Source organism: Fukomys damarensis, unplaced genomic scaffold, assembly GCF_012274545.1.
Source record: "Fukomys damarensis isolate Sample0158 unplaced genomic scaffold, DMR_v1.0_HiC HiC_scaffold_26, whole genome shotgun sequence".
Classification (NCBI taxonomy): domain Eukaryota; kingdom Metazoa; phylum Chordata; class Mammalia; order Rodentia; family Bathyergidae; genus Fukomys; species Fukomys damarensis.
In genome coordinates, this window is record NW_022900938.1 from 24,582,002 (window position 1) to 24,599,282 (window position 17,281).

The 17,281-nt window shown below is 37.6% G+C and overlaps 1 protein-coding gene across 1 annotated transcript; it reads right to left on the reverse strand.

Moving 5' to 3' along the window:
* Nucleotides 1–1,273: 1,273 nt before the first annotated feature.
* Nucleotides 1,274–12,473, reverse strand: Erich2 (glutamate rich 2). Its single transcript, XM_010606962.3, has 5 exons — nt 12,406–12,473; nt 11,495–11,670; nt 8,326–8,383; nt 2,086–2,157; nt 1,274–1,485 (listed from the first exon to the last, which is right to left on the reverse strand). The coding sequence occupies exons 1-5, from the start codon at nt 12,431–12,433 to the stop codon at nt 1,370–1,372; spliced, it is 450 nt and encodes a 149-aa protein (XP_010605264.1). The 5' UTR covers nt 12,434–12,473; the 3' UTR covers nt 1,274–1,369.
* Between the last annotated feature and the right edge of the window lie 4,808 nt (nt 12,474–17,281).

Here is a 17,281-nt window from a genome sequence, read left to right on the forward strand (position 1 = left end):
TTTTAAAATGTCCTTGAAAAAAGACTGTGAAGGTCACAACTTCATGAGGCCCAACAGAGTAAATCCAAAAGGCAAGAATTTAAGGGGAGAGGGAGAAAATAAAAAAGAACCAACAACAGGAAAATAACATGACAATGATAAATCAATACATATCAGTTATAACTAGCTGTTCCTCAGACAAATGTCTACTATCTAGAATATATTAAGAACTTAAAAATATCAGACCCCCCCAAAACAAAGACCCAATTTAAAAATGGGCATCTGAAATGAACAGACATGTCTCAGGAAAAAAAAGTAAAAGCAGCAAATAAACATGAAAAAAGGTTCAACATCACTGGTCATTTGAGAGATGCAGATGAAAACAACACTGAGATTCCACCTCACTCCAGAAAGAATGGCTATCAAGAAATCAGCCAATAACAAATGCTGGCAAGATTGTGGGGAGAAAGGAACCCTTCATTGTTGGTGGGAATGCAGACTGGTGCAACCACTGTGGAAATCAATATGGAGATGCCTCATACAACTAGGATTAGAGGTTCTTTTTGACCCAGCTATTCCTCTGCTGGGTATCTTTCCAAAAAAATTTAAAAAATTATGCCACAGTGATACATGCTTGCCCATGTTTATAGCAGCACAGTTTGTAATAGCTAAAATTTAGAAACAGCCCAATTGTCCATCAACTGGAGAATGGATAAAGAAGATGTGATTTTTCTATAAAACAGAATACTACTCAGCCTTAAAGAATGAGAAACTAGAGAGATTTATAGCTAAGTAGATACACATTGAGGCCACACACTTTTTTTTTTCTTTTTTTGGTACCAGGGATCGAGCTCAGGTCCTTGTGCTTGCAAGGCAGGTGGCAGAACCACTGAGCTAAATCCACAGCCCATGAGGCCACACTCTTAAGTGAAATTAATAAGACACACATGGGTAAATACTGAATAGTTTCTCTGGTGTGAAAAAGTAAAAGTGTAAGTAAGGATCAAAGTGTATAATTGGTATTGTGTAATAGGAAGAACAGTCTAACAGAGTAGAGGAAGTGGGAGTGGTAGGGGAAAGGTAAAAAGGAAAAAGGATGAATATGTAAAAAGGAAAAACATGGAAACAATGTCTTTGCAAACAGGGAAGGGTGGAGTGGGTGAAGGGAGGGCTGGGGAATGGGGAAAAATAAGAACCAAGATAGATCATGTAAAGATACAAGATCCCAATGATGAATGTAACTGTACTGTGTACCTAAATTGTACCAATAACCTTAATAAAGATAAAAAACTATACCAAAGAAAGAACAACTAGAGCGAGGTGCTGCAGTCTTCTTTATTTTTGTAGTATATATTAATGACAACGCACGCTGTTTACACCGCAGTGACCGTCATGACCCATCGTCACATTCGTCGGAGCTCCCACTGCTCTCGTTCTCACTGCTTTCTCCTTCACTCTCAGTGCTGCTGTCCTCTCCACTTTCTTCCTCAAGATTCTGAGCTTTCTCTGCCATGGAAAGAAAGGTAAATACTTAAAATGTGTCTTAATACTTCTACTCTTCAGAAATATTGCAATTCTCCTGCCTATCCTCTACCAAGAAACACATATTTTGGGAATAAAAGGATCGAGCTGTACTTTGTGAATTTATGAGAGTCAAAGTGGTAGAATAAGAAATACATTCTTACAGGCATGGTGATACTTGTGGGTTCAAACAGTTGAAAACATAGGCCTATGACAATCATTTTTACTATTGTTAATGAAATTCTTAAATGGGGTAAAAGAAGTAGAGACTTAGAGTAACTCAGAGGGTATTGGCCTTCTTTAATATTAAGGGCTAACACCTTTAACCTATGGGGGTGATTAGCGTGTTCTGCTTTCTGGTACCTGATGAGTGGTACCCAGAGAATCTGCTTTGCCGTAGTGTGAGATGATGATCATCATCATGCACAAGGACAGGCTGGTCTGACTAAACCATTAAGACAGCCATTTAGCTGTTTCTTAACCACTTCCTGAAGACACATTTGGACAATTTCCTGGGATAATGGGCTTTTAGAGTGACTGCTCATAGTTCTATGAGAAGAAAGGAATTTCAATTTTTAAAATTACCCTTCATCAACATTTCTTCAATAAGTGAGGAAAACTCTTTGGCCTCAGGATTTTCTGGTTCATAGACGAGGACTGAAAATGGACAAAAGCATGTGTTATTAGTACTCAAAGTGTTTCAGCAAACAGGTTCCTTAGAATGAGATTGAAACTGTCAATCAGAGCAGGTGAAAATACGTAAAGCAATAAACAACAATAATAATACCACAAACAGAGAAAACGCTCATTATATTTTGTAAGAGAAATGATCTTCATTATATTTTCTACCTTCCATCTAAAGACTGTTATCTCCATCACCTAGATATGGAGCCCTGCACAGGCCAGTAACCAAAGTGAGTCACGAATATGAAAAGGGACAGATCCTGGGAATGTAGACTTTGGTAATGAGCCTGGGTGCCTAGAGGTCTTCTAAGCACATCGCTCTCAATGTTCCCTCTAATTGCTCATCTCCTGCACCCAATTGCTACCTGACATCTTCATTCTGGGTGTCATCTCCCGCAAAGGACCAGAGTTAGGGAAAACTGATGCAGGTGCCTGCTTAACAGTGTTCTCCCCTCTCCATTGTACCATTGTTTTTAGCACTCTGTGTCCCTTTTTGTGGATCCTTTATGTGACTGTGTCATCTTCCCTTTGGATTATGCTAGTAGACTTTTTTAGGCTTGTTGGTATGTTGCCAACATCACGGAGGCCAGAGTTTCAGTTTGATCTCGGAGTTTCCTAGACTAATTTTAGATTTTCAGATTTATCTCCACAGTTCACTTTGTACCTTCTTCTTATCTGTTCTGAGGTATATTTGTCATTCTTTGTGGATCCATTTAATTTGACTCCGGCACAATACCAATTGTGGCCCCCAGGGGGCACTGAAACATCAAGTGTGCTATTCATCTTGCTGAAAGTAAGAGAATTGTGGATGATTCAAGGCTCCATTGAATGGAGGACTCTACCCATGGCTTTCATCCTGGAGCAGCAGACCAGTGACTCTATTTTCTAATCCACTAACATAATCAATAACTTATCATCAACCTGGGATAATGTCACTGTGTGCCTGCTCAGAAGCAGCTTTTAAGGATCCTAGGTATTTTATACATCATTACCCATAGTATAAATTTTCTAATAATAGTACCTTTTCAAGCATTTTAACTTGAACTAAAATATACTCATCCTTAGTATAAATCTTTCTCTGAAGCTAAGCCTCTAGAGAGGAATTTCTCCCATCAGCTTCTTAGGATACTGTTTTCTTAATATGTATTTGGAATACTAGGATAAATAAAGTTAATTAGGAAAAAACACTAAAGAATAATCACAAGATTTTACAAAATCATTTCTATATTCAAAACTATTATGAAACTTATAGAGCAGGGTATGTGGTTTTATAAATTTATTTGACAATGGAAATTATTTTGGTAGCGCACTTATTAAGAAACCCTTAACTAACATTCCTTGGGACATAGTTTTAAATTTTTCATAATGTAAAATATGCAGACCAGCCCTTGTGACATGGTAAATGCCAAATAAAAGTTGGTTATTATTAGACTTTCTAGAATGGTTCTTGGACTAGACATTTGGGTCCTTTCTAAGCATTCAGTGGGTGCTTTCTGCTAACTACAGGGTGGGGTGGGAAAGTAGGGCATTCTGCTGCCTCTGGGGCTCTACTGGTTCTCAGACTCTGGCAAATCTAGGGCAGAAAGTACTTGTTTTATTCACTGTTGCTTTCCAATAGAGTGCCTGTCCTGTAGCACAAGCCCCCAAAATATCAGAAGTAGAACTGATGAAAATATACAAATGAATAGGAAAAAGACTTGTAATGCCTAAACAAAATTATATAGTAGGCAAATACAAAAGGTGAGTTTACTCAAAATGAAAAGGGACAATTTTCTGAAGATATATCTGTGTTTGCATTAGATCTATAATAATGAATGGGTAAAATTGATGACATGGGTGTCTATTAGGCTCAGAATGTTTCCACATTGGGGTAGGATCTTGGGCTGCCTGTGAGCAGAAGTGTGGCGCCCCGAGGAGACTCAGCTGCAAGCTTTTGACTCACAGGTGAAGCAATCAGGAAACAGGAAGATGGATTGGCACAAAAATCCCAGTCATTTATGAGATAAATACAGAAAAGTACTGGAACTCTTGCCTTTGAGTCCCATTTAAAAGCCATTTTCCAAGGCTGCCTGGCTGGAAACAGCACAGAGTGAAGATTTAAGTTCTGTCAAGACAGCAGGAAAATAGCTGAGACAAGATTGAGACGATGTAAAAACTGTGTGTGGAAGACAGATAAAACTAAGCCTGAGTGAAAATGAAATTTCTTGGGGGAACCCAATACAATTTTTAAAAAGGCAAGCAAAGAGAAAAGAAGCCCGGCCGCCAGGTGGGGTGATCTACAGCCAAATGAAGATGTAAATGACTCTACTATAATTGGACCACAAGTAACCGCCCCAGGAACCAGAGACTTGGTGCAGGAAAATGAATATGTACAGCATTTCTGAGGCACAAGGATGCATTACTTTATATAAATTAATTACCTTAGACACAAAGAAAAGAAATGTGCTAGTTAATCACAGGAAAGCCGCTGCTAGTCTGATTGATCCAAGGTATGTATATGTATATTCCAAGTCTTTGCCAGCTTTACCAGAGAAATAAACTTAGGAGTCAAATGAGGAAATAGAGAAATCACAGACTGTTAAGTTAGATCTCAGCTATAATCCTACCTCTGAATAGTCTTGTGACTTTATATGAATTAATTCTCTTTGCTTAGCCTCAGTTTCTTCCTTGGTAAAGTGAAGTTAATGCTGTTGGCCTCACAGAATGGTTTTGGTGGAGGGGGAGTATGGATCGAACTTTACAACTTTACACTGAGCTACACACCCCAATCTATTTTCAATTTTTTTTTTTTTTTATTGTGAGACAAGATCTTGCTAAATCACTAATTGCCCAGGCTGGGCTTACACTTGCGATCCTCCTGGCTCAGCTTTCCCAGACTTCTGAGGTAATAAGTATGCACTGCCATGTCTTGTTATAGAATTGTTTTAAGAATTAATCTCATAAATGTTTCCTTAGTAGGTACTTAATACATACCTATATAAATGCATAAATATAGAAATGTATTATCTACACTTATAGACATCAGCAGTTATACATTTTTTTTGTACCAGGGATTAAACCCAGGACCTTGCACTTGCGAGGCAGGCGTGGCACCACTGAGCTAAACTGCTAGCCCCAGTGGCTGTGCATTTGCATAGGAGTTAGAATATGGTAAAATGGACAAGAATATCTAGGCCATAAATATTTATATATAAATGTTTGGGGTTCCTATTTGATAAAAATTCATTTTGTATGTGGCTTTAAATACAATTGAGGCATTTGGGGTAGCCCCCAAACTCATGTTTCTGTGAACAGCAATGATCAAGTGCTTTTCTCTCCCTAAGAACTCTCCATTCTTCCTCCGCCTTGCTTGGCATTGCAGAACCTGGGCCTCCCTGGCTTCAAACCTTTGGCTGACAATGTGCCTCAGAGGGAGACCTCCAGCTCTGAACCTCTCTGCCCACGGTCCAATCAGCCCCTTTTCCCCCTTGGAAGCACTGCTCTGTGCCTGTGGGATCCCTGGATCCTGGAGTCTGTCCGGGAGCCTCTATGGCTCCTTTTCCTATAATGTAATCCTTAGTGTTAGAGCCACCACTGCCTAACCCTGACTGAAAAGCATGACCTGTGTACACGGGGGAATCAAATAGGGCAAGAGCCAAATTATGTTATAAGTCAGGCCCCAAGAGGGTTTAGAATGTGTGTCTTGGTTCCTGCCTTCTGGCCAGCTTCCTGTACAATGTTGGGGGCAGAGTAGGTGCTCAATATGTACTTGTTGGAAGGAGAGAAGGAAGGACAGGAAAAGAGAAGGAGAGAGGTAGGACATTTTAAAAGGGATATAACCCCATGAAGATGGATCCGTTTAAGTTTTTATCCCCACGGACATGACATTGACTGTGTATTCACTGGTTCCAGTCAGGCCCACAAGCATTTCATTGAGCACTTGCTGTTTATGACCTTACTGCTTGGCTAATGGCCCAAACTGACAGATGTGGTGGTATCAGTGCATATATTTGGCAAGCTTCAGCCAGAGGCTTTCTAAAATGACTGATGGGTACAGAAATGAAATATATAAAAACATTTATGCAATTACAGCTCCATAAGAAATGCACGGAACTGGGAGTGGGTAGAGTGGGACTAGTCACCTCCAGTTGGCTAGTGGAGAGGGGACAGGTGTGGGAGGGACAGGCTTGGGCTCCTGTTCACTGTCACTGAAGAGCCAGCTCTTACCTTTCTCTGGTTTGGTTTCCTTATAAAGGACTGGCCAGGTGTGGTGGCGCACGCCTGTAATCCCAGCACGTGGGAGGCTGAGGCAGGAGGATCGCTGTGAGTTCGAGACCAGCCTGAGCTACATAGTGAGTTCCAGGTCAGTCTCAATTACATAGTGAGACCCTGTCTCAAAAAACAAAACAAAACAAAAAAACACCAAAAAGAGAGGTCTGAATGTTACTTTCTCTAAGAATTCTTTTTGGAAATTCTGTTTGTGGGCTACCAAAATATTTTATTTGACAGCTTACAGGGCCAAAAATGCTTGGAAGGATTAATTAAGCAGGGGAAAATATTTACTTCAGATATAAAATAGGTAAAATGTGTTTAAGAAGTGCATTTTAAAAATCAGCCAGAGGGCCAGACATTTAGCTCAGTGGTTATGGCACCTTCCTTGCCAGAGAGTTAAGTATGCTACCCATATGCATAGACCCTCACAATGCCTGTGCTATAATTCCTTCAAGGACTTCAGCACAGATTTTAGGTCAACACTAGTTATGACTTTTAAACTGGACTGTCAATAAGATTTAATTGGAGAGCTATTGTTTCCTCTTTTAAAATAGCTATAAATAATATATTAGAAAAGACGGGTAGTGTATTTGAAAAGACAGTGGCTGTCACTGGAGAGCTGGAATCTTTCCAGATCATTAAATGGACAGTCTGAAATTGGAAAATATAATCTATGACTTTACAAACCCTCTGATCATTTTAACAGAGAAATGTATATAGGAGATAAAACAGATCAGTAGAAAATACTCAAGTGGATGCATAGAAATATATATATATAAAAGACAGAGCTAATACATATATATATACATATACATATATATATATATATTTATTTATTTATTTATTTATTTATATACCATGGAATGCCATGGGGAAAAAAGTTTAATTTATGTGTACTCGGACACCCAGGAAGAGTGTAGGGGAGGGACCAGACAGAAGCAGAAGTGTTATTTGAAAAGGTAATAATAGGCAAGAACATTTCAAAGCTGATGAAAATTCCAACCCACAGATTGAAGTAACCCAGTGAACTTTCCCAATAGTTTAAAGACAAAGAAAATCACAACTATTTTGGATAAATCAAACCACTTAAAATGAAGGATAGGAAGAAAGATTGTATCTTTCCTCTACTCAAAAGTTTCCCTAAACAGAGACAATCCTGTGTAGTCTGCACAACCTCTGACCACGATCTGTGTGACTTCCACTCCTAGCACATTCGTGTGTGTTCCTCGGCTCCGGCCACACTGGCTGCCTGGCTGCACACCTGCTGTACAGCCTGCTGGGAACAATTTTCCTCTGCCCTCCACCAGCCAGTTTCCTCCACTTCATCAAATCATTCAACTACTGAACAGTTTTACCTGTCCCGGTGTCTTCTCTATTCCCGCTCTGTACTTTGATTTTTCTTCAAAGCACCTATCATTTATGACACACCACTTAGTTTATTTTCTGTCTCACACTTAGACATACATGCAGGATATTTTTGTGTCTTGCTGACTGATGTACTTCCTGTGTCTACCACAGTGCTGGGTACATGGGGCTCTCAGGTCTTTGTGGAGTAAACACATCCATGTTAAGTCAGACCTGACTGCTGTACCACCCAACTCTTCTTTAGAACTAAAGCATGAATTTACTAAGCTGTAACCATGAGGGTAAGTGTTCTGGCTTATTTTCCAGTGGTGGTATCTAGTCTGTGCTATTCTACATTGAGTTATTTCACTAAAAAGCACTCTATACATCTAAATTAGTCCTTATATTAATCTACTATCGAGGAGTCACTGAGATAATAGGAGAGAATTCATTAGAGTTAGGGTAATCAAACCACCTCACATGCAGTACAGTATATTTTTAGAAACAAAGCAAGGTTTGGAAAATGTGAAAGTATTTTGTACTTACTCATCTCACATAATTTTTTTGCCAGGTGGTAGTCTCGGCCCATTTCAGCTCTGAGGAACTAGAAAACATAAGATGTTTCAGATAAGTATTTTCAGAGAGAATTTAAATGTGAATTATAAACTTTCTATAAAATATTAGTTATGTATTGTGATTGAAAAATATGCTGCAAACATTTAAACTTTTAAAAAATGTATTACGGTAAAAGGCACAGTGCCATTGATCCCCTTCAAAATACGCTTCTTCTTGCTTCAAACACTCTTATCCCAATGTCCTTGCTGCTTTCTGAAGCAATTTTGGAAGTCCTCTTTCGTGAGTGTCATTGGTTGCCCTGTTGTGGCTACCTTGAATCCATTCAAAACATCTACCTTACATGGTCATGGTCATTCTCACTTTGGAAAAGAGCCAAAAGAAGTCACAGTGACAGAGCCTGTGAGCAAGGTGGATGAAGACGCACTATAATGTTTTTATGAGCCTGCCTTTCCATTGGACGGCACTTGGCAGCACCAGTTACTGTATTTTTTTTTAATCACGCCTTGTAAAGACATCATGAAAGAGGACTTCCAGAACTGCTTCACAAAGTGGCAAGAATGATGGGATAAGTCTGTTTGGAATGAAGGAAGTGTTTGGAGGGGGATTAGTGGCACTGTGTCTTTTACTGTAATCCATTTTTGTTATTTCAGTGCACACCAGCTTTGGATCAGCCCATCTATTTTGCTTTAACATTTATACATGTTTTTCCAGAAGTGAGTCTCCAATCGGCCAATCAGTCAAGGATATTTCAGGACCTTGGATGGCAATGCATTCGGGACAGGTCCAACACCCCTGCCTTGCTGGAGTCACAGGACATGTACTGCTGGACAATAGGAGAATGTGTTGGCTGATTCCATCGACACAGGTTGTGCTAACATCTATTTTGACTTTCCTTTGGGTTACATTCAGGTTTCACCTGTGAACTTAGTCCATGATAACATTATAGTATTTAGTTGAAAAAGTAATTGTACATCTAATATTTTTCAGTATTGCTTCTATATAGTTTTTATATCACCCAGTTTTGCTTATACTTTTTATTGTATTTTTCTTGTTACAAACCAATGTGTATTTTTAATATATGAAATTGAAAGACTAAATAAATACTTTCTGTCCCAAATTAAAAGCACCTATATTTCTACCATTCAGAGATGCTTAACATCTTAATGTAATCTTTTTAGTTTTTTCCTTTAAGTGAATATATATGTTTATAAAAATTAGGATTATTCATTAGTTTTTAAATAAATAAACTACATGTTCTGATCATCTTCCTTCTGTGCCATTAAGTTTTCTTTTATTTAAGGGAAGAGTTCTAGGGGTTGAACCAATCCTAAGCATGCTAAGAATGCATACATTTTATTACTGAGCTTACACACCAGGCTGGCATTAAATATTCTCTTATAATTTTTACTTAGGTAACAATTTACTAAACTAATCTCATATTATGAGCTATTTAGGCTGATTTCAAGAAAATGAAAAGTCCTTTACTTTGATGATTCTTGTTTGTGTGTGGCATTTTCTGAACCACATGCAGCTACCAACATTTTATTCTGCAAAGATAGAGGCACTGACCAATAGAAGACATTTCTCACAAATTTCCACATGTGTAATAAATACCCAGGTACCATTTTACCCATCTACCACTTCTCTGTTTGTCTCTCCTGCCCCTGTTTTGTTTTGTTTTGTTTTGTTTTTGGTACCAGGGTCCAAACTTGGGACCTTACACTTGCGAGGCAGGCGGAGGAACCACTGAGCTAAATCCCTGGCTTGTCCCTTACATACTTAAAAACATTTTTCTAATGTAAATCAAAATCTCCTAGAGTTTTATATAATTCATAATTCCACTTAAAATCTGATTTATTTACATATTAATGCTATATTAATACATGCAATAAAATTCTTACATTTAAAAATTTCTTTTTTTTTTTGGTACTGGGGATCGAACTCAGGTCCTTGCACTTGCAAGGCAGGTGCTGGAACCACTGAGCTAAATCCCAGGCCCTTAAGCTTAAACATTTAAAATCTCTTTCTTATTTGTGGTTTTATTACATTTTAATCATATCTATTAGTTTATCTATACATTTTTCTAAATATCTAGCTCTTGATATATTGGTTTTTACTTTGAATTATCAACTTGTTTCTTCAATTTTTTTTTTTTTTTTGTACCAGGGATCAAATTCAGGACGTTGTTGTGCCTGCCATGCAGGTGCAGGAACCATGGAGCTAAATCCCCAGCCCTTTAATTCTTTTTCTTACTGCATTTATATTTATTATTTTTACATTTGTTGGCACTAATATTCTGTGCACTTATACTCATTCTTTCTTGTGTCATCATCATCATAATTATCATCATTGAAGCACTTTAAAACTTTAAGCTTTTAAAAAATTTTAATATTTACTGTTGTGGTTACCATTATTTTCCAAATAGTTTAGTTTTGATTTTTCTTTTTAATTCAAATGTCATGTAGAATAATGTCTTCTTTTTAAGTAGTTTTAATTTGTTATATTTTGCTATTGATGCCTTGTTTTGCTGATCATGGTAAGAGAATGTGATCAATAGAATATACAGTTAACTGTTTACAGTTTTGAAATCTTGTTTGCCATTGAATGTCTATACTCTCAAGTTTCTAGGAGTCTACAGTACTCATGGCTTTATCTAAAAATCTTTCTCACTTTTTCCTCCTGCTTCTTTTCTAAGTCACTTAGCTGCCCCCTTTTCCCAGAGAACTTCACAAACATTTTTACTAACATGCATTTCATTTTATTGTAATTATTTTTCTGTGTGTTGTTCTCAAAGACAAAACAGGTCTCGCATTTATTGCTGCATTCCCAGCAACCAGCACAGTGCCCAGAATTCCTCAAAGCAGTCCCTGAAGGATTTTATGCCTAAACTTTTCTTACTCCTGCTGGTGCCTCACTAGAGTACTGCCTTAAATTCCAGAAATTCTTTCACCTCTAACCTGGTAGCAGTTGTGAGAGAGATGAGTAGCCATGTAAGCATCTGCATGTGGGCAAGGACCATTTTACTAATTTTTAAAATCTTTAATTAATTAACATGGACTAATTTTTAATCAGCTTAATACCACCTAGTTATTTCAATATTTTTAAGTTTATCAAATTAGATTATTTCCAAAAAACTTACTTCTGCCATTAACTCTAATGGGGCACGAGTATCCTTTTTAGAGTTTCTGTCATCATCATCAGTATCATCTTCATCATCATCATCATCCATTGACTCTGACAATTTACCAATATCCTGAAGGCAATAGTTATCAATTTTCTCCTGCTTTGCAATGACTTTATCTTTGCCCCCTTCACCTAAAACAGAGCATACATAATTTAATTAATAAACAATGAAAAGTTCCGAAGTTAAATTTGGCCAGATCCTACCAGCATCCATGAATCTAACATATACATTAATTTAAAAACCATCATAATGATCAGCATCATTCCTCTGAGCACTGCCTATATTAACTCACTTAATTTTCCCAATATCTTCAGTGAGATTGCACTATTTTTATTTCCATTTATGATGAAATCAGAGCACAGAGAGGAACATGCTTATCTTCACGCAGCTAAGTGGTAGTAGATTCTAGGAGTTAGACTGGCTCCAGTGTATAATTATTTTAAAATACAGTTTAAAATAAATGTGCAACTATAAAGTAATTTCTTAAAGTGTCTACTATATATCTCCTAAAATCATCTCCTTGGGAAACACTTGTGAAATTGCTGAATTTTTGTCCTGATGGAGTCTTTCATAGTTTCAGATTGAACTTGTAAGACAAGCATCTCTTTCTTGCAAAAGATTGAGTGCCTGCGAAGTCACGGGAGATGCTCTCTTTTGCAGGAGAGTGGCCATGAGCTATTCTAAATAATGTAAAGGCACCGATGTTAGAAGAAAATAAGAAAATCCAGGAGACCTCCAGAGAAGACAAGGTTAGGAAAACAGACAAAAATAAAACTTCCGACTCTAAGGCACAAGTGCTATCCTGAAAAGGGACACAAAGCCCTTCCAAGGGTGTGACAGCTGAGTTACTCAAATTATCCACCTACTTGCTTCAGTCTCATTTACAGTCGCCATCACTCACGACCAATTCCACCCAGTCTGTGCCTGACTCACCACACAGATGTCATCAGGGGAGGTCACAATAAGGAATTAAAGAATCTGTGATGTCACAGGAACTGTCTCATTCAATTCTCACACACTTGGCATCACAGAGAAGTTTCCTGATTCCTAAATCTAAACTAGTTCCCCTCTCACCCCGCCCCAACAGCATTTGATTGTAGAACCTAGGATAATTTGGAATTATCTTTCCTATTTGTGTGGTTTTGTTATTGAATTTTATTTTAAACAGTCACATAAAAATTGCAAATGTTTGTGGAGCATCATGCAATGCTGATACATGTATACAGTGTAGAACGTTTAGTTACACTTTTATCATTTCTTTATGTTAAAAACATTTGAACTCCTTTCTTCTAGAATTATGAAATATTACTACATTGTGCTTGCTTTAGGCTTTAGCAGGACATGCACTGAGATATTAGTACATTACCATTACCTGTAAACATTCTATAGTACATGAACACACCAGGACTTCGGACACTACTATTTATAACTTAGTATCCATTGACCAACCTTTCTCCAGCCCTTCTTCTTACCTACTCTCCCTGCAACCTCTAATAACTGTCATTCTATTCTCAACTTCTATGGGATCAACTTTTCCATATTGTACTTGTTAGTGAGATTCTGCTGTAGTTATCTTTGTTTGGTTTATTTCACTTAATATAAAGACCTCCAGAGGACAGCCACGCCTTCTCCCACCTGGAGCCGCCATCACTCCAGCACCAGGAAGGTAGCCCCTGAATCCCCATAACTCCCTTTACCTGCCCCCCCGCATGCACTCTCAGACCTCCTGACTGTGCCAGTCTTTGGACCCACTCTGCAGAGGCAGAGGTGGTCATAAAGGGTATTTTTCTGAGTTCCCAACTTTGTTTAAAGAAAGAACATGTGAAACCTGTAGTAGAACAGTGTGGAGTTCAACCATTCAGAAAGTTGGGGAACTCAATCTGGGCCTTGCAGCCTGAGGTCAGTCTGTGTCATGGAGTTCAGCCATCAGCTAACTGAGATCAGGGGTCTTGAGTCCTAGCTCTGTCTGAGCCATTAAATGGTAAATATACTATATTAAAAAGTTCGTTCACTGCAGACATGTTCTGGACTGCTTCTTGATTTCAATTTAATTCACATGGTTTAAGGGTGATAGACTAGTGACTACCACAGGTGGTCAGTTTCCGGACCAAGTTGTGCTTGATCACAATGTGTTGCTGATTGTATCAGTTGGGATAAAGGATTATGGTTGATTTGATGAATTGTTTTCTCTGAATTATGAAGGTGAGAATGTCTGTGGGTCATTAGAGACCCAGAAGCTAGGGTGCAACTATATCAGGAAGATTTGGGTGATAACCCAGAGATTAAACCAAGGTCAGCCCAACAACAAAAATAAAAATGAGAAAACACTTAAGCAAGACACAAAGACAGACTTCCAGTTCACCAATGACAAACAGTAGGGAAAATGAGGATGAAGAGGCCGATAGTGAACCACCAGGACACCCTGAACTCAAAGCACAGGAAGTAACACAACAGATCAATCAGGCTCTAGAAAAATTCAAAACAGAAATAATTTCCCAGATAACCATAGAGATGGTGAGCAAAATGAAAGTCGTGATTCGAGACTCTAGAGCAGAAACTGACAAAAAAATAGATGAGGTCAGGACCATGATAGAAGCCATGAAGGCCCAGCATAAGAAAGAAATGGAAAAAGTAAACACCCAACATAGGAAAGGAATGGAACCCATAAAACAGATTCAAACAGAAATCCAGGAGATTAAACACTCCATTGAAAGTGTATGCAACAGAATAAAAGAATGCGAAGATAGACTCTCAGATATAGAAGATAAGATTGCAGTCAGTGACCGTGAAAAGAGAGGTCTCTTAAAAACAGTAGGGGATCATGAGAAATTAGGGGATCATGAGAAATCAATCCAACAACTCCTATATGATGCAAAGAAGAATAACATAAGACTAATAGGAATCCATGAAGTAACAGGAGAAAATACAAATGACTTTAAAAAGCTGTTCACAGAATTAATGACAGAAAACTTCCCAGAGGGGAAAAATTTGACATTCAGATAAGTGAGGCATATAGGACCCCAACTAGCCACAATTTAAAAAATCTACACCTAGACATATAATAATCAAGATCCCAGAAACCCAACAGAAGAACAAAATACTACAAGCAGTAAGAGAAAAGAAACAAATCATATGCAAAGGAAAGCCCATCAGAATCACAGCAGACTTTTCAACACAAAACCTTAGGTCAAGGAGAGCCTGAAGTGAGGTATTCCAAGTCCTAAAACAGAACAACCTCCAACCTAGACTGATGTATCCTGCAAAACTCTCTTTCAAAATGGATGGGGAAATAAGATACTTCCATGACAAAGAACACCTGAGAAACTACATGAATACCAAACCAGCACTACAAGCAATTCTAAACAATATCCTTGAAAAAGACAATGAAGGTAACAACACCATGAGGCCCAACAGTGCAAATCAAATAGGCAAGGCAAGCTAAAAGGAGAAGGTGAAAAAGTAAAAAGAGTCAACAAAAGGCCAATAACATGACAATAATATGTCAGTACATATCAGTTATAACCATCAATGTCAATGGCCTCAACTCACCAATCAAGAGAAATAGACTGGCAAAATGGAATATGAAGCAAACTCCAACAATATGTTGTATACAAGAAACACACGTAGTGCAAAAAGAAGCTCATAGACTGAAAGTCAAAGAATGGAAAACAATTCTCCATGTGACAGGAGCCCAGAAAAAAGCAGGGATAGCAATCTTATTTGCAGACAAAGCAAATTTCAAACCAAAACTGTTTCTAGTATTACTGATGTAGGATGTTACTGTATCATACCTCTGTGAATGTAAAATAGTTTGTACCTGCTTTATGATACATAGTAGCGACCATGTTTCATCAGAGCTATTTTTAATGACATTACTCTAGAATATTCTCTTTCCAGATGATGATTAAGATGCTAATAAAAAAAAAAAGGTGCCAGGTACCACAACAGCAACAGAACTTTGCTGTTTTCTGGATATTATTCTTTTCTTTGCTTTTTTGTTTTTGTTTTTTTAATGGACTGTGCTGAATGTCTATAATTTTGTTCAGATGACCTCAGAACCTGGAGCTATTGCTGCTATTGATGCATAGCTATTATTGGTCTTTTTATATAAACATATATTTATATGTTATTTATGTTTATATAAATAATTATATGTTTATTTTATATATATGTATAGTATTAATTATATATATATATAATTTGAATTTTTGGAAACTTTAACTGTGCTGTCAACTTTGGAAAAGTCATCTCAATTTACTGTGTTGAGTTGGCATTGTACAGAAATTGACAGCCATATTTGTCTAGAAATGTTAATTTTTTTTTTTTTTTCTTTTTGGTACCGGGGATTGAACTTGGGTCCTTGCACTTGCAAGGCAGGCCACCAAACCGCTGAGCTAAATCCCCAGCCCCAAAATGTTAATTTTTTTAATTTTAATTTTTTTCCATTTGTACAGGTGTAACACACTGTATTAAATATGTAAGGTCATATCTATGTGGGTTTGATTACAGAAACGAATAAAGTATTCTATAAATAATGAAAAAAAAGAATATGATAAGACTACAAGAGCAAGAAGCAATTTAAATATGTTCAGGGACCACTTTCATCTTCAGAATTAAGTATTATTTTAATCTTACATCATTGCCTTTTCTCTTTTACTTTCCTTTTTAGTTTTATTTTAGGATTCCCTATTTTTAATAGCCATTTAAATATGTTCAGGGACCATTTTCATCTTCAGAATTAAGGATTATTTTAAGCTTACATCATTGCCTTTTCTCTTTTACTTTCCTTTTTAGTTTTATTTTAGGATTCCCTATTTTTAATGTTCATACAGAGATTTCTTTAACTGAAATACCGAATAGTTTCTCTGGTGTGAAAAACTATAATAGTACACAGGATCCTAATGAGATAATAATGTGAAATAGAAAGTAAAGGGCTAAAGGTGTAGGGAAAGTGGGAAGGGTGGGGGAAAGGTAATAAGGGAGAGGAAAAAATATGAGAAATTGAAAAAATGGAAATAAAGTGTTTGTAAATGGGGAGGGGTGGAGGGGGTGAAGGGAGGGCAGGGACAAGGGGAAAAAATGAGAATCAAGACCTATCATGTAAAGGTACAGGATCCCAATAATTAATGTAACTGTATTGTATACCTAGATTGTACCAATAAACTCAATAAAAAAAAGAAGAAAAGATGTTGTAACATATGATTATATAACAAAACAACTATAGATACAACTTTTTCAAGTTTAGTCAGAGTTGGGTGCTGTAGATTTCTTTATGGCTGGGTCTGGAGCAAAGAATCGGAAGATTGAGGCAAAGAAAGTCAGCAAACTTCCAGTTTCCCTTCATGCAACCTAGAGAGGACCTTTTGACAAATCTTACTTGCTAGTCAGACTATGAAGCTAGCACTGAGGTGCAAAGTGAAATAGAAACTACCTTGAGAAAATGCATCAGTTTTGCAGATCAGTTACTCTCTTCTTCAAGCTCCATAGGTCCCACCCCCATCTTGCTAGATACCCAGGTGGGACATGAATTTGTTGTCTTCCTACCTCAGCCTCCTTCAGGGTTTGGATTTCAGGAGTATGACACCAAGTCCTACTGATGGATTTTTCACAAACTAGCCCTGTTTACCTCCAACTCCAGCTAAGGCACCTGAGATGGCAAAATCACACATCTGTGATGCTTATAGGCTACATTAACCCCCTTTGTTCCCTTCTGCAAGGAAACATGATCATTTTTCCTTTACA

Coding starts and splice junctions, on each gene's coding strand:
- Erich2 (XM_010606962.3), bottom strand. CDS start 12,433: ATGGCGACTGTAAATGAGACTGAAGCAA. Junction 2,158..8,325: donor AAAAAAATTATGTGAGATGA/GTAAGTACAAAA, acceptor GTCCATTTTCAG/TCCTCGTCTATGAACCAGAA. Junction 1,486..2,085: donor TGAAGAAATGTTGATGAAGG/GTAATTTTAAAA, acceptor TTTCCATGGCAG/AGAAAGCTCAGAATCTTGAG.